This window comes from Corythoichthys intestinalis, chromosome 18 (assembly GCF_030265065.1).
Source record: "Corythoichthys intestinalis isolate RoL2023-P3 chromosome 18, ASM3026506v1, whole genome shotgun sequence".
Taxonomy (NCBI): domain Eukaryota; kingdom Metazoa; phylum Chordata; class Actinopteri; order Syngnathiformes; family Syngnathidae; genus Corythoichthys; species Corythoichthys intestinalis.
The window spans coordinates 27,118,790-27,146,085 of record NC_080412.1 but is presented as its reverse complement, the minus strand read 5'-3'; the positions used below and the strand labels follow the sequence as shown (position 1 = coordinate 27,146,085).

General features: G+C 39.8%; 1 protein-coding gene across 2 annotated transcripts in view; it reads right to left on the bottom strand.

Annotated features, from left to right (window-relative positions):
• doc2b (double C2-like domains, beta) overlaps window positions 1-27,296 on the bottom strand; it is a 169,422-nt gene that overhangs the window by 12,306 nt on the left and 129,820 nt on the right. For both annotated transcript variants that reach the window (XM_057820225.1, XM_057820226.1), the window contains 3 exons: window positions 23,172-23,281; window positions 11,458-11,584; window positions 3,303-3,460 (listed from right to left, as the gene is read on the bottom strand). In XM_057820225.1, the coding sequence (XP_057676208.1) occupies window positions 3,303-3,460; window positions 11,458-11,584; window positions 23,172-23,281 (395 nt within the window). The remainder of the gene's footprint in view (window positions 1-3,302; window positions 3,461-11,457; window positions 11,585-23,171; window positions 23,282-27,296) is intronic.

Here is a 27,296-nt window from a genome sequence, read left to right as displayed (position 1 = left end):
CATAATGAAAATAATTAACTCATATTATAGTCTATTCTATACTCGCAATTTATGGGAAGAAAAACCCCTAACCCTAACCCATTTACTTGTATAATAATGCAAATAAGGTTGCTTATAAGTTGGTGGAGACAATTTGAGCATCCTGAAAAGTTGGTAGTGTTATGTCCCTACCATCCCTATGCAAACTTACGCCCTTGGCTCCAGCAGAGGTCAGGGCGTCCTGTTCCTGTGCGTTGAGCTGACCATATGAACCACGTCTTTCCAATGCTGATGATCTTGCGCCAGCTTTTCTGCATCCTCCATGGCAAATCCCTGTTGTTGAGGTCACCCTCAAAGACGTCAAGCCACAGGGTGCGGGGCTTCCCTCGTGGTCCTCTCCGGCCTGTGACCTTTGGGTCAAACTGGAGGATGGCTCGTGTAGGATGGTTTGGAGGCAGTCGAAAGCCATGGCTGAACCAGTGGGTGTGACGTTTTGTGACCAAAGAAGATCCTCGGGGCTGGCGCGTGGGGTTCGAAGCACTTAAGTGTAAACTGGCTGGGGTCACCTGATGTTCTCAAGGGTTCTGAGAGCCCTGCCATCGAAGCCATTGATTCTTGCGGCGAGAGTGTCATTTAGGGGCCATGTCTTTCTCTGGTCAGTTTTGTAACAAAAGGTTTCTCCTGCGTGGGTTGTTAGCTCTCCGCAGGATAGTCGCTTAGTGGGGCTGCCACCTCAGCATGCTCTTTGTCTTTCAGGAACATACCCTGGAGAACGGCCCGCCTTGCGTGAACCTACAAGGAGCAAGCTCCCGACGGTATGTCTCTCCAGGGTACACACAAACACACAAAGCCCTTCACCACATCAAGGCCAGACCCGTTGGTAGTGTTGTCACGGATTACTTGAGAAAGTAATTTAATTACTGATTACTAATTACGCCTTAAAAAGTACTCTAGTTACTTTACTGATTACTTTATCATCAAAGTAACTAAGTTACTTTAAAAGTAATTTATCGGATACTTTTTACAAATTTTTCTCTCTTTGCAGCCTCAACATAAGAATAACAACAGAAAAATGTGATCACATGTACGTAATTGACTTTCCGATACCTGCATTTAAAGAGGAAGATCAGAATTTTTCACATAAGGCTTAATCTTCGAGGTAGCGGGGGTTTAATTAGTGGATGGAGTTGATTTCAACCACCATTGACTCGCGCTAGCTTACGCATTCAGGAGCCTTTGAAGCTAACAAATAACTGATAAACTGCATGGAATTTGTTGAAATCAACTTCACCGACTAATTAAACCCCCGCTAACTCAAAGACGAAGCCTAATGTCAAAAATGTCAAAAACTTCGGGTTAAGGTTTAGGGTTAACAGCATCTCAGTGCCAAAGTAAAACAATGCAAATTGACTGCACAATAATCAACAACACACAAATGAGTTATGCAATAAACAGTACAATAAACACAAAGGTGGGGGCAGGCGCGAATGCGCGCGCACGTCCTGGGAATACGCTGTACACACGCACGGTCAATTTGGCCACAAAACGTGGCGGCAACTAAGCACTTTACACTCAATCGGACTTACAACACATCCCAAAGATTCTAAACGAACACGTCACCTCACGGCATAAATGTGCAACATGAATATGATGTAAACAATGCTTGCCGACTTGGAACGATGACGAAGCATATACGGTGTAACTGTAAAGCTATGAAACAGCCGCGTATGTAGCAGCTTCAACTAGGGTTGTTCCGATTATGTTTTTTGCTCCCGATCCGATCCCAATCGTTTTAGTTTGAGTATCTGCCGATCCCGATATTTCCCGATCCGATTGCTTTTTTTTTTTGCTCCCGATTCAATTCCAATCATTCCCGATAATTTCTCCCGATCATATACATTTTGGCAATGCATTAAGAAAAAAATGAATAAAACTCGGACAAATATATACATTCAACATACAGTACATAAGTACTGTATTTGTTTATTATGACAATAATTCCTCAAGATGGCACTTACATTATTAATATTCTTTCTGTGAGAGGGATCCACGGATAGAAAGACTTGTGACTTTGTATATTGTGACTAAATATTGCCATCTAGTGTATTTGTTGAGCTTTCAGTAAATGATACTGTAGCCATGGCCAAATGCATGATGGGAAGTGGAACCATGACTGTGCGTAGTGCTACCAATTCATATATCTTCTCTGCATTGGCAAATAACATAAGGTGTTAAGAAAAAGATCAAGTGCTACCTTGCTTCCCCACATTGCTTCCCATGATATTTCTATTCGTAGGGAGAGGGATTGTAAGGCTTTAACCAATTAAAAAAAGGCTCCAAAGGCTGTCAAATTTTACTCTACTCATTTTATGCTGCCTTTTATCTCTCTATATAGGTAAAACGGCGCCAGATTGAGCGCGACAATGCGTGAGTGGGTTGTGCAGCGTATGCATTAATTGCATTAAATATTTTAACGTGATACATTTTTAAAAAATTAATTACTGCCGTTATTGGGATAAATTTGATAACCCTACCTTAAACCTAAACTAAAGACTCTGGGTGAGTGTAACATATTATGTCTGTAACGTGAAATACAATTAGAAAACGATTTAATTAAAATATATATTAAAAAAAGGCATGGCCGATATTTTTTTGCCGATTCCGATACTTTGAAAATGACGTGATCGGACCCGATCGATTGGCATCCCGAGCGATTGGGACATCTCTAGCTTCAACCTATCGCTGGAACCCTCCAGAATGAAGGAAAATACTCAAGTTCATTCATGGACGCACACAGATCAACATTCCCTCACACAACTCAACAAGTGGTTGCACTCGGCTCGGATATGCACCCCGCGTTCGTCACGCCTTACCCAGTCCCAGAACATTTAGCGCGTGTGACTCGAGACCAAAACAGGAAGTAACAGTGAGTGGTTGTCATGGAAACGAACCCATAGTGAGAAGATAGGAATCTTTATAAAATTTTCTATTCGAAATGCTGTCCGTACATGACTACAATTGTCTTCATTCTACACATATTATGAGGCAATAACAAAATAGTAACGCACAGACACTATGGAGACTAACTTTAATCAGATTACTGGATTGGAAAAATGAACACATTAGATTGCTCGTTACTGAAAGAAAGTAATCAGATTACAGTAACGCGTTACTAAGTAAGACAACACTGCCCGTTGGAGGGGTCCTACTACGTAAACTCACAAAAATGTTCCAAAATCCTCTTCCAATCATGCTTCCATTCTGGTTCAAAGTGATCGTTTGTAGGCTGATTTCGACCAATTTATGAAGTATTTTGTACGTACGTTTTGACGTAAGGGTCTGAGAATCCGTTGGCGTCCATGGCGGCGAGGTGCGCGCACCTTATGATGCCCACCACCAGACAGGATTTAAGGGTGTTGTACTTGAGGGAGATCATGATGCGCCCTCGCTCCTCCAATGACTTGTCCTCAGTCTTGTTCACCTGGGACGACAATCAGAAAGAAGAATGAGCATGTGCGCAAGTATTGCTGGCGACCAAGACCCCACCCCTTACCCTCCGTGTGACTAGCTTCTGAAATTGCTTGCAATTTTACGTTGAGAAACCATTTTTTAAAAACATTTTTTTAATATTTGCGCACGCAGTAAGTCACAAACTGGTGAAGGTGAACCCTTGATTGGAAACTGGGTGTGTTGTTTTCTTGTAGTTTTAACACAAATGATTTTTCAATTGTCGTTTTCGTAATTTCGTTCATTTTCGTTAACTTGCCGTCAATGAGTTAAATGTTACATACATAAAGTAACGTGATGAATGTTTAAGTGAAGTGGCCGGTGCATTAGCTCAGTCTCCAGCACACTCTTCTTATCATAGAACTTTAATTGCCTTTCCGACACACACAAAGCTCTTCACTTCTCTCCGCTCGCTCCGCTGGAAGACTTTTTTTTTTTTGTTCGCAGCTTGCAGAAGCCCCACAATGTAATTTCCCAGTAAGTGACCCTGCAGTCGCTGATTGTGTGAATGTGCCGTCCCTTCAGACCACACTTTTCAATCAAATGCTGCAAAAAAAATGCTGTATCAGCGACGGAAAATGCACACCACAGCCTTTGAAAAAAAAAAAAAACACAACAACACACACATCAAGCTTATCAGGAGCTATTTCAAAGTGCAAATGGGGGGTTTTCCCCCTTGAATTTGAGCCATTTTCACTGGATGCTCGTTAATTCATTTGGACCGCCGTCCGAGTCTCGTCTGTTTGCAAATGAGTTGAACGCATGAAAAACTGACAAGCTGAAGTCACTGGAGGGACTGCTCATTTGAATTTAGAAGTCCACCATGTGGACTTTTTCACACTAAGATCACACAAATTGATGTGGACATTCGATGGGGAAAAAAACTAGGAAGAAGCGGTCTTCAATGAAAACTCACCATTTTCATAACTTAACATCTCATATGTCTCAGGAAGAGTCTGACCAATTTTGAGGAGGGTCCAACTTACTGGCTCGGCGCAATGGTCTCAAACGTGCACGCTGGTTTTCGACTAAAATGGCATGTTTTTCAACATTCAATCCAAAATACCCGATTTGCTGTTGGGTTTGGAATATGGGTGCTCAGACTTTTTGAGGCAGTTTTAGACAACGTATCGACTCCCCAAATTTCATCGCTCTACGTTGAAAAACATCAAAGGAAAGGCCTTTTTTAAAAATTCAAGGGGGCGCCACTGATCCATTTTATTACATTTTTTCGCAACGTTGCAAAATTATCGAAATTTACGCGAAGCCGCATGTACGTGCAATTTTGTTGAGTTTTCGAGCATATTTAGGCCTTCAAATTGGCCATTTTCATTTGCCATGACAAAATAATAAGAAGAAGAAACATTTGCATTCCAATAGGGCCTTCGCACGCTTAGTGCTCGGGCCCTAAAAAATGTCTGAGGGCGTCAGAAAACATGACATTTTGTCTAAAAACTAGTCATACAGTGATGGATGAAATTATTGGCACCCCTGGAATTTTTCCAGAAAATACAGCATTTCTCTCAGAAATTAATGCAATTACAAATGTTTTCAGTATGAATGTGTTTATTTCTTGGATGTGCATTAAAAAACAAACAAAAAGCTGAAAAGCCAAAATGTACATAATTTTACAAAGCATGCAAAAAATGGGCTGGACAAAATTGTTAGCACCCTCAACTCAATATTTGGTTGCGCATCCTTTAGAAGAAATAAGAGAAAACAATCGCTTCCATATAACCATTTCGTGCACCTCACAGATGGAATTTTGGACCACTCTTCTTTTGCGAACTGTTCCAGGTCTCTCAGATTTGAAGGGTGCCTTCTTGCAGCAGCAATTTTGAGATCTCTCCATAGTGTTCAATATGATTTATGTCCAGACTCATTGAAGGCCACCTCAGAATTCTCCAGCGCTTTGTCTCCTATCATTTCTTTGCTATTGGAGGTATGTTTTGGGTCATTGTCCAGTTGGAACACCCATGACCTCTGATGCAGACCCAGTTTTCTTACACTACACCCTACAATCTGGCCCAAAACATTTTGATAGTCTGCATATTTCAAGATTCCTTGAACACTGTCAAGGCACCCAGTGCCAGAGGCAGCAAAACAACCCCAAAACATTATTGGACCTCCACCATATTTGACTATAGGCACTGTGTTGTCTTTGTAGGCCTCATTCTTTTTTCTGGCACTGGGCACTGGTCTCCAACCATTTCTTGGTGCTATTTGAGGTATGTTTTGGGTCAATGTCCTGTTGGAACACCCATGACAGGCCCAAAACATTTTGATAGTCTCCATATTTCATGACTCCTTGCACACTGTCAAGGCACCCAGTGCCAGAAAAAAGAAGCGATTGCTTTCTGTTATTTCATCAAAAGGGTGCGCAACGAAATATTGAGTTGAGGGTGCCTACAATTTTGTCCAGCACATTTTTTTCATTCTGTGTAAAATTGTGTACAAGTTGGCTTTTCTCTTCAGCTTTTATGTGTTTTTCCAATGCACATCCAAGAAATAAACACATTCATCCTGAAAACATTTGTAATTGCAATAATTTCTGTGAGAAATGCTGTATTTTCTGGAGAGATTCCAGGGTTGCCAATAATTTCGTATATAGTATTTTCAAACAATTTACTTCGTGAAAAATAATTTTTATTCGGGATAGATTAAATTTCTACAGTGGTACCTCTACTTGCGAACGTCTGTACAAACTGAATTTTCAGGCAACGACACGCCTCAACGGGAAAATGTTACCTCTTGTTACGTAAGAAATTTTAGCTCCCAGATAGGGTTGTTCCGATCATGTTTTTTTGCTCCCGATCCGATCCCGATCGTTTTAGTTTGAGTATCTGCCGATCCTGATATTTCCCGATCCGATTGCTTTTTTTTGCTCCCGATTCAATTCCAATCATTCCCGATAATTTTTCCCAATCATATACATTTTGGCAATGCATTAAGAAAAAAAATGAATAAAACTCGGACGAATATATACATTCAACATACAGTACATAAGTACTGTATTTGTTTATCATGACAATAAATCCTCAAGATGGCATTTACATTATTAACATTCTTTCTGTGAGGGGGATCCACGGATAGAAAGACTTATGACTTTGTATATTGTGACTAAATATTGCCATCTAGTGTTTTTGTTGAGCTTACAGTAAATGATATTGTAGCCATGTCCAAATGCATGATGGGAAGTGGAACCATGACTGTGCGTAGTGCTACCAATTGATATATCTTCTCTGCGTTGGGAAATAACATAAGGTGTTAAGATCACTTGCTTCTAATCGTAGGGAGAGGGATTGTAAGGCTTTAACCAATTAAAAAAAGGCTCCAAAGGCTGCCAAAATTCACTCTACTCATTTTACGCTGCCTTTTATCTCTCTCTATATAGGTAAAACGGCGCCATTACGGATTGAGCGCGACAATGCGTGAGTGCGTCGTGCAGTGCACGCATTAATTGCGTTAAATTTTTTAACGTGATACATTTTTTTAAAAATTAATTACCGCCGTTATCGGGATAAATTTGATAACCCTACCTTCAGCCTAAACTAAAAACTCTGAATGAGTGTAACATATTATGTCTGTAACGTTAAATACAATTAGAAAACGATGTAATTAAAAAATATACATATATTAAAAAAAGGCATGGCCGATATTTTTTTGCTGATTCCGATACTTTGAAAATGACGTGATCGGACCCGATCGATCGGGATGCCGATCGATCGGTATCTCTACTCCCAGAGTTTACTGAACGTAACATATAGTTAATGATGATTGACAGATGTTAAGGTTTAATCTAGCCAGAGAAGCTGGGAAGCCAAAACTTCAAAGCGCTGCATGTGTCAATCATCATTTGACTTGTTAAACAGTTGCTGTGGCAATTCATTGTTGGTAAGCAGCTTGAGCGGATTTGAGTGGACTCACTCAATTAAGCAGTTTTCTACTTTATTCTTGTTTGAAAATAATTCGGTGGGACAGAAACATGTTTAAAACTTATCATAATTATTACATTGAAGTGCTTAAAAACCATTTATTATAATACATATATACATAAAAGTTTTTTTCTTTGTTTTAACTATACTAGAATAGAATAGAACTTTACTGTCCATCTGTTTCCTGTTGCACCATTTTCCCTCCAAGAAATAACTCTCGATTTTGTTCTCTCAAAAATGTACACTTTTGGCAAAAACCGACAATTTCTCAAAAATACTGTATGACTCAGCTGAAAAAGATTTGTCAGCCGAGACATTGACTTTTAAGCTTACGTCTGAAAACAAACTTTTCACTCTTTTTCACCAGACAAATTGAATCCCCACAAAATCTCCCATCCGACCTCTCCATCTTGCTCTTCCGCAGTACTATGCGTGGGAGCTCAACACGGCCTCGCCGCCTGCGTCCCCAGTGGGATACTAATCAGACATTATGTAGGCATGCCAACACGCTTCCGGCTGGCTTTTCTCCTGTTGCTCATTCACGTCACCGTCGTCCAGTCAGATGGTCGGAACGACGCGCTTGTGGCGAGGGGGAAGCCTGTTGAGGCACCTGATGAGAGCACCCTACACTTCAACCTATAGAATCAATTTGATTGGTTTAAACTTCATCCTTGAAGACGTGAAAATGGCCGCCTTAAATGAAAGTGTCAAATTTTCTGGATATTTTGCGGTTGGGTTTCGTGAGACTTTTTTTGTGGTTTTGACTTATGATAGAATAGACATGGTTACCACATTTCAGGAGGCTGGGGTGAACAGGATTTGGGGCTGAGTGATTAGAATATGGAAGTTAATACTTTATAGGGTACTATTCTACTGTAACTCATTAGCTGCTGATGACGGCAAATGAACAAATCTTCATTTGCCCCTCCCAGTCAAAGTGGATTGGACATCTAACGCCGTCAACAGCAGTTAATAAATGCCCTATGAACTCTAAAATTAAAAGTTTCTCATGATTTTCGGAAGTCGTTGTTGTTTTGCCGTTTTTTTTTTTTTTTTTTTTTTTTTTTGTGATCGAATTTTTTTCCCTGCAGTTTGCACACTTTACCATTTTGTCAGATTTTTGCATTTTTACAATTCTCACAGGATTGTTTCGATACCTTTTATCACAGATTTTTGCGTTTTCCATGACTTTTAGATTTTTGGGCGGTTGTTTAATTTTTGAGATTTTTCGTGGTTTTTGCCACATTTTTTCCCACATTGATTTTACGGCATTTTTCTGTTCATTTGTCACTTCCTATAGATGTTGAGGCTTTTTCAGGTCTTTTCCTGTTGATATCGGGCCATTTTTTTCCCATTGGAAATGAGTGAAGCCATTTGAAATAATTGTTTATGAAAAGTTTTTGCCAAATTTTTGTGGTTCCGTACGTAAAAAAAAAAAAAGTGGGACTACATGACCAAAAATATAATATTCATGTACTGGATGTGGATGCACAGGACTTTATGGGATTAAAAAAATTTTTTAGTTAGCAAAAAGAGTCACTTGCCCTTTCAAGGGTTAAGAAAAACTAACCACAAATGGTGGCTTCAAGCCAAAATGGCAGACTCCTTGTTTTTTTCAATAACGGTTATTGAGACTTTTTTATGGGTCCACGCGAAATAGACATCCTTGCCAAATTTCCTGTTTTTGCAGCACTCAAAAATAGCTTCTTCTACACAGCAACTGCATTCAGGGGGTGAAAACTGATGTAGCATTGCATAAATAAAAGCCTCCACACATTTACCAGATTATCAGATCATCTTGCCTGAAGGAAAAATCAATTAGCGTCGGTGGGAGGATGTCTGTTAATTGAACGGAATGACCACCTCAGCATCACAGTGCAGTCTGCTGATGCGTGAAGTGTCCGTCAGCAGACAGTGCCGCCATTTTCCGAGCGTATTGACTCGGTTCCAGGTATTACTCGGTGCCTCGCGGGTGTTATTTTTTCCACGGAAACATATTACGGAGGAAAATTGTATGATGATGTGCAGCCCCTGTCCCCTCGAAAATGACATTCTCAAGCGATACCAAATACCTATTTCCCATTTTTTGGCTCAAAATGAGAAAAACAATGTCAAGAGGGCACATAAATTTTCTCTATTGAATAGCATAACAGGAGTTGAGAGTAGTCTGTGAGATTTTCTTCCATTCTATTTCAAAATATTTGCAATTACAATGAATTTAATAAATAAACTGCTTCTGAAGTGCAAAAACTATAATTTGATATTACCACAAGTCATGGAAAACCTTATTATTATCATTTTTTAAAATAAATAAATTAATAAATAACCAGTTTATGTTCCAATGCACCAAAAACACTAAGGCTGAGTTCAAATTGCAGCCATATCTGATTCCAATCGGATCTCTCCTCAAATCTGATTTTTAGGGCTGACTGTTCACACTAATTTTGAGAGACAGCGAGAACGAAAAGTGCTATTTGGTATGTGGCAAAATGTGTTTTGCCATGTGGCATTTTTATTGCCATGTGACATTTTTTTTTGGTATGTGGCAAAATTGTTTTTGCCATGTTTCATCCTTTTAGTACGTGGCAAAATGAATTTGGCATGTGGGATTTTTTGCCATGTGGCTTTTTTTTTTTTTTTTTGGTGTATGGCAAAATCGATTTTGGCATGTGCCATTTTTTTGTAGCCTATGTGGCAAGATTCAGCCATTTTTTATGGTATGTGGCAAAATGTATTTTGCCATGTGGCATTTTTGGGGAAAATGAAGTTTGCCACATATCAAAACATACCACAAGCCAAAATCCATTTGGCATTTGGCAAATGGCATTTTTTGCCATGTGGCATTTTTTGGGCAAAATGAAGTTTGCCACATACCAAAAAAATGCCAAGCCAAAATCCATTTTGCCACATGGCAAAAAATGCCACATGACAAAATCCATTTTGCCACATACCCCCAAAAAATTCCACATGGGAAAACAAATGCCATACGCCATTATCCATTTTGCCGCATACCCCCAAAAAACATGTCACAAGGCAAAAAAAAAAAAAAAAAAGCCACATAACAAACTCTGTTTTGCCAAATGGCAAAAAAAAAATGCCACATGGCAAAAAAAAAAAAAAAAAAAAGCCACGTGGCAAAAAAAAAAAAAATGCCACATGGCAAAATCAATTTTGCCACATACCAAATACCACTATTCGTTCTCGGCCCTGCTGCTAATTTTAGCTAGTGTCCGAATCAGATCTGGACCTGTTCAGACTGGGCCACATTATTGACACACGTGACAGGTTGCTGTGACAACAAAGGTGTCACCCAGCATAGAGTGACGTCACTGACAGTCAAATCCCATGAGCTGTTCAGACTGAGAAGCATATTGTCCATGTCTGATATGAAACTACCTCCCATATGTGGTTTCAACAAGTCTTGCAAAAATCTGATTTCTGTGCTTTGGGACTGTTCAGACTACAAAAGAGCAATCCAGTTTCAATCTGGATCGGCTAAAAATTTGATTTTGGCTGCCAGCCTGAACAGGGCCTGAGACTCAAATGATTCATTTCTGCTGTTTGAATAATAAACATGATTCTCAAGAAACATAAAACTTCAGACTGTATTGAGAAATGAATAATTTTAGACGGAATGAGTCACATTTTTGGTTGATTGTTTGTTTCCGCCTTTTTCAAGCTTTAGAAAAAAATCTTGACATGTCTTGGGTATTCTCGGGATCTTGATGATTGTAACAAGGGCTCAGGTGGACTCCAACGAGTAAGGTTCAAAAGAAAATCACATTTTCTTTAAATAGGCCTTGAGGGAGAACTCTGTTATATGCTGGCCTACGGGGTAAAAACAGTGTCATACCGCACGAGCTGAGCTAATTGAAAAGCACAGCAGGCAGTCTCTTTTGTTCAGGTTGAAGGTCCAAAGCTTCATCTTTACTTTGATATGTTTATATTTAGAAAAGTTATAAAAAGTACACCGACTGTGACTGACATTTTATTTTTAACAAGAAACACAAACACAATGTCAACCTCAGCTACTTACAGGTAGCTGTTTCTCCAGGCAGTTGTTGAAGTTCTTGGTCTGATTGGGCTTCAGCTTTTTGAGGGGGATTCGCGTCTCACCGATGAACTCGTTGTGGCGGAACTTGTCCTCATCACACACTGAAATCCTAAAGAGAAGAAAGAAAGATTGCAGACCGAGATGATTTGGTTCACTGATTCGAGTCTGACTCGGATTTTTTTGGTTTAAAAGCTCAAGTTTGGGATCTAACTGAAAATATCGTCGATGAAGGCACTGGAGCCCCTTTCACAAACATATCCCTTTAAATTCCCGTGTAAGGTGACGCGGGAGATACTCGCATCATTGCTTTCACGCATCTAGAGATATCCCGGGAATGATGCCGGTTGGACACTTTCCCAGACTTGTCCTGTGTTGCCCACTGGCACGATTTTATAACCCGGACATTACGTAATTTTTGGTCGGCATCGGCTGTCACAATGTTGGTCAAATCGTGTTTTGTTACAGAGCTGGTTGTAGGAGCGTTCCCGACGTAACTGCAGCCCATTCAAGCTCATCAAGACTGTATTTAAGCCCAGGCGATCCAAGAGAAGAGTGCCGAGATATTAACTTGCTGGGTGCCATTCGACACCTTGTACTCTCAAATTCTGTGCATTTGCGAGCTTGTTTGTCTGCCGCCCTTGTTTTGAAATCTCCTATGTTGTGCTGGTATTTGACTGTATTTGTTTTGTTGTTTTATTGGCTCTCTGCCTACCACTTAGGTTAGTATTAATTATCCCGTCCACCTACTGTCACGGACCTGTTGTGTTATTCCCCATTTTCCGCGATCGCGTGTATTTTTGTTTGTATTTAGTAAACCCTTGAACGCATCCCTCCGTTGTTTTCTGCTTTGAGGTACAACCTTGTTTCCGCAGTTGCGGACCCTAACATCGGCAACAAAATAAACCGCACATTTCCAAAAATGGACGATGGACTCTCTTCCTCAGCTATACGATCCAGTAGCAATTTAATTTTGTCATGTTTTCACTAGAGATGTCCCATCATTTTCAAAGTATCGGAATCGGCAAAAAAATATCGGCCATGCCTTTTTTTAATATATATATATATTTTAATTAAATGGTTTTCTAATTGTATTTAACGTAACAGACATAATATGTTAAACTCATCCAGAGCCTTTAGTTTAGGCTTAAGGTAGGATTATCAAATTTATCCCGATAACGGCGGCAATTAATTAAAAAAAAAAAAAGTGTCACGTTAAAATATTTAACGCAATTAATGCATGCGCTGCACGAGCCTCTCACTCATTGTCGCGCTCAATCTGTAATGACGCCGTTTTACCTATATAGAGAGAAGAAAGGAAGCGCAAAATGAGTAGAGTGAATTTGGGCAGCCTTTGGAGCCTTTTTTTAATTGGCTAAAGCCTTGCAATCCCTCTCCCTATGATTAGAAATATCATGGGAAGCAATGTGGGGAAGCAAGGTGGCAATTGATCTTTGTCTTAACACCTTATGTTACTTCCCAGCGCAGAGAAGATATATCAATTGGTAGCACTACACACAGTCATGGTTCCACTTCCCATCATGCATTTGGGATGGCCACAGTATCATTTACTGAAAGCTCAACAAATACACTAGATGGCAATATTTAGTCACAATATACAAAGTCACAAGTCTTTCCCTGGATCCCTCTCACAGAAAGAATGTTAATAATGTAAATGCCATCTTGAGGATTTATTGTCATAATAAACAAATACAGTACTTATGTACTGTATGTTGAATGTATATATTCGTCCGAGTTTTATTCATTTTTTTCTTAATGCATTGCCAAAATGTATATGATCGGGAAAAATTATCGGGAATGATTGGAATTGAATCGGGAGCAAAAAAAAGCAATCGGATCGGGAAATATCGGGATCGGCAGATACTCAAACTAAAACGATCGGGGTTGGATCGGGAGCAAAAAAACATGATCGGAACAACCCTAGTTTTCACTTTAATTTAGTTATTTCCAGCTTGCTATGTTGAAAATTGCGACGTTTGCTTACCGCTTTTCATCTTACTGCGAAGAAAGAGGAAGTGACGATCGGCCCACCATGATATTTACGTCATTAGCCATTATGCTGTGACCCGGGAATTTAACCCTTGCTTTCACATACGCCTCGTCCCGAGAAAGTCCCGGACATAATACTAAGACGCGAACCCTTAAATGTCCGTGTAATCTCCGTGTCAGTCGACCAGGGAAATTGCTTTCACATACAAGGCTTGCCTGTTTAAATCCCAGGATTTTAACGGTGTTTAGGAGTATGTGAAAGGGGCTTAGGTCAAGTTTTTGGACTTACATGACTCAGTTCACTGACTTGAGTTTGCGGATTTAACCATAATTGCATTGTACTCAGGAATCGGGAAATACTGCCGACTCATGCCGTTTGATTCAGACAAGAAAGCTATAAGATGTACTTCATCGACTTGCGCGAACTTTGCAGAAAAAAGACAGTTGACTCAGAAGATCAGCTTCATTGGCTTGAATTTGCAGACTCACCAGAAACTGACTAGAAAATAGAGCAGATTCGTTAGGGGAGTTCAGTTTGCTGACTCCAATTTGCCGATTTACTGGAAAAACGCTGTGGAATCGTATGATTTGATTCACTCAAATTCCTAAAAGAGCCGCATTGTCAACATCACACAACTCACACGATGGTGTAAACGTGCATTTCGAGTACTTCATTCCGCATAATCCATCAGCGTAGCTGTGTGGCCTTTGCCCACCCGAGCGTTCACGTGGCATATCTTTATCAGGCATTACCATGAAATGACAGGAAAGGAAAAAAAAACACACCGGTCCTCTGCTGCAAGGATGGACGGGTGCCGCTGAATTCAATTTAGCCAAAGAAATGATGTGCGCTGTGGAAATGTGCGAGGGCTTCGCTCACTGATGATTGTGAAAAGGCTTCATCAGTGATGACACACACACACAAAGCGTCTGTTTGCAGAGCGTTGATAAGGTTGTCGTTCGCACAAACGATAAATTCACGACACTACATTTTCAACAGCTCACATCAAGTGAATGTGAAGAGCTTTGTTATTCGCGTTCATGTTGTATGTATGAAACCGCGGCTTAAAAATCGGCAATGATCTTTGCATTCTATTCCACGTTTTCAATTTGCCGTCGCAAAGAGGAGCATGTGGCAGCTTGATGATGAAACCTAATGAGATGGACTTATCTTATCTGAAACTAATGAGTGACTCCGCAATCTCCAAATCTCTTCAAACAACGACACGTCGTTTAGAATATAAGCACGGCAAATAATTAATAGGGCTCTAAATGATGAAATGAATCTCATCAACCACTCGGTCTTTGTTTTTTTTTTTTCATCTTTTTTTTTTTTTTTTACAAGATGAGTCATAGATTTAACTCTTTCAGTGCTATGACCATGACAGACGTCCAATCATGAGGCTCTTTTCCTTCTTTTGCTGTGAATTTGAATGTGTTTGTCACGAGTATTGCTGCAGCCAATGAGTTAAACGGAACCTTGGGCTTAAAGACTTGTAGGCTCTAATAAGTCACAACATTTCTCTTTTACTAAAATATGTTATTAGAAACACATAAAATATTGCCATTGATTTAAAAATCTATAATATTTACAGTGTTTTTCGGACTATAAGCCGCACTTTTTTTCACAGTTTGGCTGGGGGTGCGACTTATACTCTGGAGCGATTTATGTATGAAATTATTAACACATTATTATATCATTTCACATGTTATTTTGGTGTTTTGGAGTGACACTGATGGTTTGGTAAACTTGTTAGCATGTTCTTTATGCTATTGTTATCTGAATGACTCTTCATAGCTATGTTACGTTAACATACCGGCCACGTTCGCATTTCGTTGTTCATGCATCATGTAACATTATCATACTGTGCACTTATTCAGCATGTTGTTCTCTATTGTATTTTCATTTTAAATTGCCTGTCAAGATGACATATCTGTTCTATATGTTGGATTTTATCAAGTAAATTTCCCCCCAAAAATGTGACTTATACTCCAGTGCGACTTGTAGATGTTTTTTTCCTCTTCGTTGGGCATTTAAATGGCTGGTGCGACTTATAGTCAGAAAAATACGGTAGTACATGTTTTGACCTACGGAGGGCGCCATGTTTTATGGACGCTCGGGGTGATGACGTAGATTGTCACTGTCACTCGACGAATGCTACCAGTGTACTGCAATTCCTTCTTCACGGCGAGACGTCCAACACATGCGCTCATAGGTTAAAAGAGGCGCGTAATTACTATTTGTGTTTTTATTGAGTCTTTTATTACCTTTTCATTTCCTCAAAATAATTTTTGCATGTTTTTCCCTCTCATACTTTTAAGCATAGTGCTTTCTTACGGTAGGTTTAAGCGGATTGTTGATCTGTTTACCACATGACTCGCGTAGCATATTTAAACGACCCTTATTTGATATTTCTACGTTTAAGTATTTACTTAAGATATTTTTAGTATGGACTGTCTCTATGCATCTAAACAAAACAAGCTGAAAGCGCACAAAAGTACTTTGGGTGTCAAATCCGCCTCTTGTAAGACGTTTTGCCGGTGTAGCACATTTTGACACAACGCCGTTTTTTTCCCCTACTCTGGTCAGGTCTCATCCCGTCTTTCCTGTTCAATTAGCTTTTGCTGCTCGTTTTGTGAAATAATTGACAGTGCTGTCATGCTTAATGTTCCTCTCGGGTTCAACTTGAAAGGGTTGAACAGATGACATGTTTATGTCGTAAGAGTCATGCTCTGGAAGGCCGGCAGCATAACCATGTGATGTCACCGCCCTGTGACATCAACAGCAATGGCGACCTACTAGTTTTCAATATCAAATTATTTTAACTCATAAAAACATTTATCTTCTAAGAACTACAAGTCTTTCTATCCGTGGATCCCTAGAATACACATTCATTTTAGCTTGATAGACACATGAAACTTTGCGAGTACTGTTGCACTAATACCAATACTAGTTCCTTATAGTGGCCAGTTAACACATACAAATGCAGGCATTCTTATTGGCTAGTACTGAGAAAATAGGCTTCGAGACTTAGTTTCCAACCCTAAGATGGCGCTTTAAAAGAAGCAGTGCTTGTTGCCCTTCCCAAGTTGGTGACCGATTAGAGTATTTTTTCATGTTTTCAGAGATTAGTTTTTTTATTCTAAACAGTGTTGTTCAATGTGCTGTTATGTCATATTTTATTGCATGGTCGTATACTTTAAATGGTCGATAGACAGGGGCGGACTGGGACAAAAAAGCAGCCCTGGAGTTTGACTCAGCCCAGCCCACAAGAATCGCTGTACGAAGGGAAACACAGACCCTCTAGGGGAGTCCGGGGGCATGACCCCCTGGGATAATTTTTTTTACATTTTATTGTAAAATGCATCAATTTCATGCACTTTGAGAGAAAAATGAAGCGGCTATGAAGAACTACACATTGCATTATTATACATTTTAACTTACTCACTGAGAAATTAACAATTTCAATTTCAATGAAAATACAAAAAACATTTCAAGACAAATCCTGTATACATAACCTTCATTGGAAAGTATTAACCAGAAAACAAAACGATATATAAATGATTAAAAATATACAGTGCCTTGCAAAAGTATTCGGCCCCCTTGAACCTTGCAACCTTTCGCCACATTTCAGGCTTCAAACATAAAGATATAAAATTTAAATTTTTTGTCAAGAATCAACAACAAGTGGGACACAATCGTGAAGTGGAACAAAATTTATTGGATAATTTAAACTTTTTTAACAAATAAAAAACTGAAAATTGGGGCGTGCAATATTATTTGGCCCCCTTGCGTTAATACTTTGTAGCGCCACCTTTTGCTCCAATTACAGCTGCAAGTCACTTGGGGTATGTTTCTATCAGTTTTGCACATCGAGAGACTGACATTCTTGCCCATTCTTCCTTGCAAAACAGCTCGAGCTCAGTGAGCTTGGATGGAGAGTGTTTGTGAACAGCAGTCTTCAGCTCTTTCCACAGATTCTCGATTGGATTCAGGTCTGGACTTTGACTTGGCCCTTCTAACACCTGGATACGTTTATCTTTTAACCATTCCATTGTAGATTTGGCTTTATGTTTTGGATCATTGCCCTGTTGGAAGATAAATCTCCGTCCCAGTCTCAGGTCTTGTGCAGATACCAACAGGTTTTCTTCCAGAATGTTCCTGTATTTGGCTGCATCCATCTTCCCGTCAATTTTAACCATCTTCCCTTTCCCTGCTGAAGAAAAGCAGGCCCAAACCATGATGCTGCCACCACCATGTTTGACAGTGGGGATGGTGTGTTCAGGGTGATGCGCTGTGTTGCTTTGATGCCAAATATATCATTTTGCATTGTGGCCAAAAAGTTCAATTTTGGTTTCATCTGACCAGAGCACCTTCTTCCACATGTTTGGTGTGTCTCCCAGGTGGCTTGTGGCAAACTTTAAACGAGACTTTTTATGGATATCTTTGAGAAATTTCTTTCTTCTTGCCACTCTTCCATAAAGGCCAGATTTGTGCATTGTACGACTGATTGTTGTCCTATGGACAGACTCTCCCACCTCAGCTGTAGATCTCTGCAGTTCATCCAGAGTGATCATGGGCCTCTTGGCTGCATCTCTGATCAGTTTTCTCCTTGTTTGAGAAGAAAGTTTGGAAGGACGGCCGGGTCTTGGTAGATTTGCAGTGGTCTGATGCTCCTTCCATTTCAATATGATGGCTTGCACAGTGCTCCTTGAGATGTTTAAAGCTTGGGAAATCTTTTTGTATCCAAATCCGGCTTTAAACTTCTCCACAACAGTATCTCGGACCTGCCTGGTGTGTTCCTTGGTTTTCATAATGCTCTCTGCACTTTAAACAGAACCCTGAGACCATCACAGAGCAGGTGCATTTATACGGAGACTTGATTACACACAGTTGGATTCTATTTATCATCATCGGTCAGTTAGGACAACATTGGATCATTCAGAGATCCTCACTGAACTTCTGGAGTGAGTTTGCTGCACTGAAAGTAAAGGGGCCGAATAATATTGCACGCCCCACTTTTCAGTTTTTTATTTGTTAAAAAAGTTTAAATTATCCAATAAATGTTGTTCCACTTCACGATTGTGTTCCACTTGTTGTTGATTCTTGACAAAAAAAATTAAATTTCATATCTTTATGTTTGAAGCCTGAAATGTGGCGAAAGGTTGCAAGATTCAAGGGGGCCGAATACTTTTGCAAGGCACTGTATATCATATCAATTGAACTACCTAAACTTTAAAGTAAAACCATTCATTTTATTAATATTTTGTTATCTTTCTTCTGAATTAACATGGCTGCTGCGTGTGCATACGTTGTTTTACAGCTAAATTAAATCTAAATCTAAATCCCTACTTACTTGTCCTGCACTTGTCTGGGGAACTTCCACCAGCTCATCACTACCCTCTCCCTCTTCTGTTGTCTCTCCCTGCACTGGCTGCACGTGAGAGCGGCTGGCCCTCCCTCTCTCACCATCGCCGGGGGCTAGGCTGTTGCTAGCCGGCGTGGCCGTTGCAGCCAGACTGCTGTTTGCAAACATGTGTGTCAACTTGTGACATTTTGATACTTCGCTCTCGAGTTTCTCCAGTTTGTTTTCTCTAACCTTTTCCGCGCCGCCCTTTTCTTTTTTTGCCACCAACATCCATATTGTTTATCCATGCTCGTCGCTATTTTGTTTCCAGAAGGAGTAAGGCTTTACCAAAGTAGGCTACTCTGTGCTTTCTTGTTCTTCTATCAGATTGGCGGTTAACAGCCAGGCGCATTGCTGGCACCTGTCGGATTGGATGCGAACTGTAGATAATCATAGAGGATAGGGGGGATAAAAACAGCGATGTATGTATGGTGGCTGCCGGCCGTGATCCTTCTGAAGCTACAGATTACCAGTCCGCCCCTGTCGATAGATGTACATTTTCTGGGGAAATAACAGCCAGGGTTTAAAGATTATTGAATACTGACATTGACATGAGTGTCTATAAAGATGATTGATCTGTTAGAAGGAAGGAAAATTGTAAAAGGTAGGCTCACAAACTTATGTTCTCTGCTAGCATATGTGATTAATTAGGACATGGACTAAGATAATCTGCTAATGTGTTATAACCAGGGGTAAAAGTGGGCTGGAAAGGTCTGGAACGCCGTTCCGCTAAGAGATTTGGTGCGGGAACGGTGCTTTGATCCCAAAACTATGACGGCAACTGTCAAAACCCCATGTTAAAAAAAACCCTGCAGAAGTTATCGAACTCCGACGAGACCAGGCACAAGCAGTCGTGTCGATGTGCGTATGGACTCAGTTGTCCGTTCAATTGGCTGACATACTGACATGTGATATGCTAAGCCTTTCGCAATATGAAATAATTTCATTTATTGCACTGTAAATGAAAATGAAGGTGGTAAGTTTTCCGCTGCGATTTATCGCCTCGCGTGCACGTGCGTGCGCGGCATATGTGCTGTCAAAAGTTCGGCCTCCTTGTTACCAACTACGCAAAATGCATCTTCGTTCCGGGTTTGGCAAAAAATAGTGCCAGAGCTGATCCGTTCCCTTTATATCCTATTGTTCAACTTATACCGGCTGCCTCAGTGCTCCGGAATTACTGCGGACCATTTCCGGCATGCCGGAGCCCGCCGGATGGTTTAGGCTATTTTTTTAGTTTTGCCGGAGACGCATCCGTCAAAATGGGCGGAGCCGGGCCTGGAGTCAACAGCCCAGTTGCTTATTCACGGTTTAACCAGCGAACATGGACGAAGAACGCTCCATCATGGAGGTGGAAAGTCACAAAGTGATTTCTGATGTAGCAGATCATCATTATAAGGACAACATTAAAAAGGAGGCTGTATGCTGTCCTATTATGTGCGTTTTTCTGGCAATGATATCAAACACACGACGTGCTGACAACTTTGTTTTTTATTAACACACGGCGCTTACAACACTTCCTCAACCTGTGGCTCTCGCAGGCTATGCTGCGTCACATGAACAAAACAACGTCACCGTTGCATGCGCTTCAGGGTGCCTCGGAAAACATTCAATCAGAATATTACACATGGAACGCCATAGCAGAAGCTATGAGGGGAAACTTTTTTATTTGCCTAAATGCTTAAGTTATTAAGTGCTTTTTTTCTTCTTCTTGTAAAAGACATTTTATTTCTTCTGTGTTTCTGTGCGGTGTTAATATTGTTGTCTTTTACTTAAGAGGCACTGTCTAGTGTTTTTAGTTGTAATTTCTTAAGTATTTTTGAATTTAAGAGTAAACATTTATCTTGTTTAAATGGATGTACTTGATCTATTAATATATACTGTATTCTCGCTGTGTTATTGTAAACTGGTTTAAAAAAATGGGTGGGTGGCGCAATAATATCGCATATCGCAGTAATTTATGAGATAAATTATCGCACACTAAAATTTGTAATCGCGACAGGCCGATGATATGCAAAGATAGTTCGCTCTGATAGGTTCAAATGCAGGTTTTCTTGAACAGCAAAAAAAAAAAAAAAAAAAAAACATGAACAAGCTTGTTGAATTCATGCGATAAAAAAGGGCAATGCAACAGAAAATTGATCAGATCTTTAAGAGAAAGGAAAGATTTGAAGAGTCTTATATATTTTATTTTATTTTATTTTATTTGATGGGGAGGTTCAGAACATCTTATGTCAACGTAGGCTTTGGGCTTATTTTTGTTCATTTATGTTAGGCTACTTATTTATTTCCTTATAATTTAAAACAGTCGATGCTTGTATTTCACTGTACATAATGTAAGTCATTTGTATTTATTTTTGTGAATGTTTACTTATATCTTTATTATTTTAAAAAATAAGTAAGTGTTTACACTATTTTTAGTTTTAATGTACGGCGTACATCCTATGTTCTTAAGTAGTTAAAATTGAGGTTTTGCATTTAGATGTGAGGAAATGAGGGAAAATAAAAATTAGGAGATAGCGGTTGGGGTTACTGCTGTTTTTGTTAACTGTTATTTTGCAAATCATTGAAACATATTTTGTGTTATAGGTGTGCCGAAAGCAGTTTTCTCTGCATTTCACTGTATTAGGAGGTTTAAAAAAAAAAGAAACCTGGCGACCCTCGTATCCAGGAGTTACCGCAAGAAATTCTAGCCACTTTCACCCCTGGGTATAAGGGCACTGACTGTAGACTTACTATGAGTATCAAAGTTGATACCAAATTGAACGCACATTCATAAAAAAACATTTTGGCCTTTCAGAGCATTTTAAATCTTAAGTTTTAACTTTCAAACGTGAAAAGCAACCATGTTGTTATGCAAGGTAAGTGTGACTTCACCATTCTGCGCTCCTTTATTTTTATCAACATGCTATCAAGTAGCTTACATAATGCATTGTGATAAGTAATGTACAGCCCAGGATTTTTTGGGCAAGTGTTTAAAAGTTGTTTCTATGACGACCAACACATTTAAAGTCTGAAATTATCTAATACGAATGAGAAAAAAAGATCCTTAGAATGGGAGAAAAAAACGTCTTGTGCTGTCAATGCCGCCCTCCCATCAATTAGTTAATCACTAGTAGACATCCAATCCATTTGAACTGGGAGAGTGGCAGCGAATAAACTTTCGTTCATTCGCCATCAGGGGCGCCATCAGTAGCAGCCAAAGAGTTAAGCAGTGTCTGATCAAGCTAGATCTGATCAAGCTAGAATAGCAATGACATATAGGGCTGTCAAATTTATCGCGTTAACGGGCGGTAATTAATTTTTCAAATAAATCATGTTAAAATATTTGACGCAATTGCACGGAATGACCCATTCATGCGTTACCTCAAACAGTTTACAATGACACCGATTTAGCACATTGGGAGTGTAAGAAATACGAGTCGACTCTTTGCAGCCACAACGGACAGTTATGGTTGCCTAACTTCCCATCATGCATTTGGGCAAAGCTGGAGCTGATCTTTTTCTTAACACGCATGATTGAAGACAACGCAGAACATACTGGATACCATTTGCAGCCACCGCTGACAGTCATGGTTGCCCAACTTCCCGTGATGCATTTGGGCAGAGCAGGAAACGATCTTTTTCTTAACTCGCTTAATTGAGCACAATGCAGAACATACTGAATACCATTTGCAGCCACCACTGACAGTCATGGTTGCCCAACTTCCCATCATGCATTTAGGTGGAACAGTTAAGTCGCTACAGTATCATTTAGTGAAAGCACAACAAAAATAATATTCCTATCTCTCAAAAAAATAATGTTCACAAAAAGAAAAGCGCTCAATGCAAAGAGAACTGGCATTCCCAATCAAAATAGCAATGCAAAATACACATAAAATTCTCAGACTTTGCCTTGGCTAGATCTCTAATTAATTTAAAACTCGCCATTGACACCTTGTGGTGTATTTTCAATCACTACTTTACTTATCTTTCCATTCCAACAATATTTTACAGAAAAATATGGCATATTTTAGAGATGGTTTGAATTGCGATTAATTATGATTAATTAATTTTTAAGGTGTGATTAACTCGATTAAAAATTTTAATCATTTGACAGCCCTACTTACATTCAAGTGAGTATGGAGTAAATTAATATTAAACAAAATATATATTGTATATTTATTAGCATTATTTATTAGCATTGGACAATACCACACTGCTGGATATCGTATCCCAAAAATGGTATTGCTGCAACCCTATAATCATAAGTAGGCCCACAAAAAAGTTTAAGGAGTACTGTACCTGAGTGTTTTCCGGACCATATCCTCATCAGTGATGCCGTAGTAGGTCAGCGTCTCGCTCCAGACAGGGTTAAGCGTATTACGCAGGGTCTTGGTACGGAGTTTATTGGCCTGTGAGGAAAACAGACAGACAAACTAACGGATGCAAGGACAGGCTGGCGTATCGAACGGAAAGCTAGAAGAGTCAGCCGCAATTGATGAGCTGCCTTGCTTCATTCCTACGGTGTGGGTTTAATTGACGTGCTGCCAATATTATGTAAAAACCCCTGAGGAAGTGGGAAAACCCTGCAATGCCAGTAGTCCATCTTAGTTTTCATGTAAAAGATGATCAATTCATCCGGAGCAGAGCCAGCGATGTGCATAAGCGAGCTAGGCGGTTGCCTAAGGTGCTTTGGGGAAAAAAAGTCCTCATGCTACGTTATGCTATGCTATTTGCTGTTTCCAACCTAGATTGAATCAGCGACCTGTTATGTTATAGCACTCAGGAGCCAGGGTGGAACAGTTTGCAATTACAGCAGATCAACGTCACAAACAGTGTTGGGAATAACGCCGTTATATAACGGCGTTATTTTTTCAGTCATGGGGTAATCTAACTAATTATTTTTTCCGCCGTTACAACACTGTTACCGTTACTGACAGTCAAAAGCGGTGCGTTACTTACTCTGAATAAATTGAAGAAACTACCAGTCGTAGCGAGTCTACTCTGCTCTGTTTATTTGTCATTCAAGACTTGGGGTGCGTTCAGGTTCGAGAATAGCGCACGTGTTTTGTTTTGTGCTTTTTCTTAGCAAAGATATACCACACAGGACTTGCTGGCACTCTGTTTCTTTAATAGCACATATAACTTCAACATTAACACAAACGTACGGCTCTCGGCAGGCCGTGTCTCTAACCCACTCCTTCATCATGTGAGCAAAACAATATTAATGCCGTGGGCACTTTAGGGTGCCTCGGATAATTCTGTATCAGAATATTACAGCACCTACTTCCTATGACTCCAGGCTGTTTGTCCCTGCTCATTCAATTAGACAATGCTTTCCAAAGCTTGCTAATGTTCCTGTTTTTGCTACACCTGAATGCTAGCCTCGTTCCCATCCCCCACTGTCAGCCAGCAAGACTGCTGCTTCCATCTTGAGGACGGCAGACGCTTTGAGAGTGACGGGAGGAGCAGGGGGACGAGGCTATCTGAATGCACCACCTGGATAGATGCGATGGAAGTGATTGTGATTGGCTGAGGGTTAGAGTCATGTGTCATGGTAAGCCAATCAGAGCCGGTGTTTTCACACACAAACCGGAACAGCACGTGCGGCAAACACACACACGCAAAACAGATGCAGAGGGATATGATGGCATAGCATTCAGAGGAAAATTTGTCCCTTACGAGGTGGAGATATAAACACTATTTCAAGTCAAAATACTTGAAGTACAGTAGGCTGTGTCTACTTGACCAGTTGTCTCAGGTTGTGACAGTTAAATTTAATTGATTAAACTCACTTTATTTTGTTTACTGCTAATTGTTATTGTATTATATTGTTTACTGTTTATTTTTATTGCACTTCAAGTGTAGGATAAATCTGTTGCTGGTGAGGTGCAATAAATATTACAAGGTTCTATAACACAACTACCTGTCTGTTCTTCTCTATTCAACTGACTCTAATACTGCTCAGAAAATTTCAAATTATTTGACGTACAACATCTTTTTAAAGTAATGGAAATAATTACTTTCCCTGGTAACTAGTTATTTTTACTATAGAGTAATTCAGTTACTAACTCTTATTTTTTGGAAGAAGTAGTGAGTAACTATAACTAATTAGTTAAAGTAATGTGCCCAACACTGGTCACAAATAATGGCATGTGATTAAATCACAAAGGTCATTCCAACTCACGACTTCAGAACAAAACAAAAAAAATCACATAACAACAAACTAAATAGTATGACTAGCAATTATTGACACAGCTGGAACAGCAACTGAAGAAATAATTAGCACAGAAAATGAACTTTGAATGTTATTTACATAGCCGCGCCGCATGCTAGAGGCATTAGTGGCAATATGTTGCACGAAAACAGTGTTGAGGACAGGTAGTAGCAGATGTTGTCCGTCTCTCCCAAGGGAAGTGTGAGAACACATTGAGCCGTGATGGCCAAATGAAGCTTCTTGAAGCAAATAAAGCTTTGCAGCCAAATGTGTCAAAGCTTCATGGTGGTTCATTTGCTCTTTGAATATATCACGTGGCCTTTAAGCCCAAGAACCCAACAGTGTTGAGAATTTATGACTATTTGTTTAAGAAAATATGAATGTGCTTGTATTGCAATATGAACAAAATGCTGTAAGGATAATTTGCAATCCAGTTTTATTTAGAAATAATAGCTTTCCAACAGAGTTTTGGATTTAAACTGTACACCATTTAAGTTGTGAAAATACAATATTTACAAAATATACAATATTTATTTAAAAAAAATATATATATATTGTCATGGGGGCTGGCTACTAGCTACCCTTTCACCTAGGACACCTCTTCACCCAATGTGTTGGACCCTGCTGGACCGGCGGGCATACTGGACTTCCGTTGGCACAAGAGTGGATTGTAATTTAAAGCCATTCGAGTTTTTGGCTGTCCTGCCGACAATCCATCTTATGAGTGTCGGGTGGAGTGTTTGAGAGACTCAAGGTGTTCCTTTCTAAGAGATGGATGAGCACCTTGACCTCCGCACTAAAACGGGGTCGTCCAAGCAAAATTTCATTTAAACGAGTATATTGAATTTATTGCAGCACCATGTTCTTTTGTCTTTGCTTTAAGACAGAAGATGTTGAGGCAATTATTGGACAAATACATTTAAAACTCAAGAATTAATAATAATTTTATGAACATGAAAAGCCAAAGGGTTTTTTTCATTACAGTGGTGAGTTACAGTGCCTTGCAAAAGTATTCGGCCCCCTTGAATCTTGCAACCTTTCGCCACATTTCAGGCTTCAAACATAAAGATATGAAATTTAATTTTTTTGTCAAGAATCAATAACAAGTGGGACACAATCGTGAAGTGGAACAACATTTATTGGATAATTTAAACTTTTTTAACAAATAAAAAACTGAAAAGTGGGGCGTGCAATATTATTCGGCCCCTTTACTTTCAGTGCAGCAAACTCACTCCAGAAGTTCAGTGAGGATCTCTGAATGATCCAATGTTGTCCTAAATGACCGATGATGATAAATAGAATCCACCTGTGTGTAATCAAGTCTCCGTATAAATCCACCTGCTCTGTGATAGTCTCAGGGTTCTGTTTAAAGTGCAGAGAGCATTATGAAAACCAAGGAACACACCAGGCAGGTCCGAGATACTGTTGTGGAGAAGTTTAAAGCCGGATTTGGATACAAAAAGATTTCCCAAGCTTTAAACATCTCAAGGAGCACTGTGCAAGCCATCATATTGAAATGGAAGGAGCATCAGACCACTGCAAATCTACCAAGACCCGGCCGTCCTTCCAAACTTTCTTCTCAAACAAGGAGAAAACTGATCAGAGATGCAGCCAAGAGGCCCATGATCACTCTGGATGAACTGCAGAGATCTACAGCTGAGGTGGGAGAGTCTGTCCATAGGACAACAATCAGTCGTACACTGCACAAATCTGGCCTTTGTGGAAGAGTGGCAAGAAGAAAGCCATTTCTCAAAGATATCCATAAAAAGTCTCGTTTAAAGTTTGCCACAAGCCACCTGGGAGACACACCAAACATGTGGAAGAAGGTGCTCTGGTCAGATGAAACCAAAATTGAACTTTTTGGCCACAATGCAAAACGATATGTTTGGTGTAAAAGCAACACAGCTCATCACCCTGAACACACCATCCCCACTGTCAAACATGGTGGTGGCAGCATCATGGTTTGGGCCAGCTTTTCTTCAGCAGGGACAGGGAAGATGGTTAAAATTGACAGGAAGATGGATGCAGCCAAATACAGGAACATTCTGGAAGAAAACCTTTTGGTATCTGCACAAGACCTGAGACTGGGACGGAGATTTATCTTCCAACAGGACAATGATCCAAAACATAAAGCCAAATCTACAACGGAATGGTTAAAAAATAAACGTATCCAGGTGTTAGAATGGCCAAGTCCAAGTCCAGACCTGAAT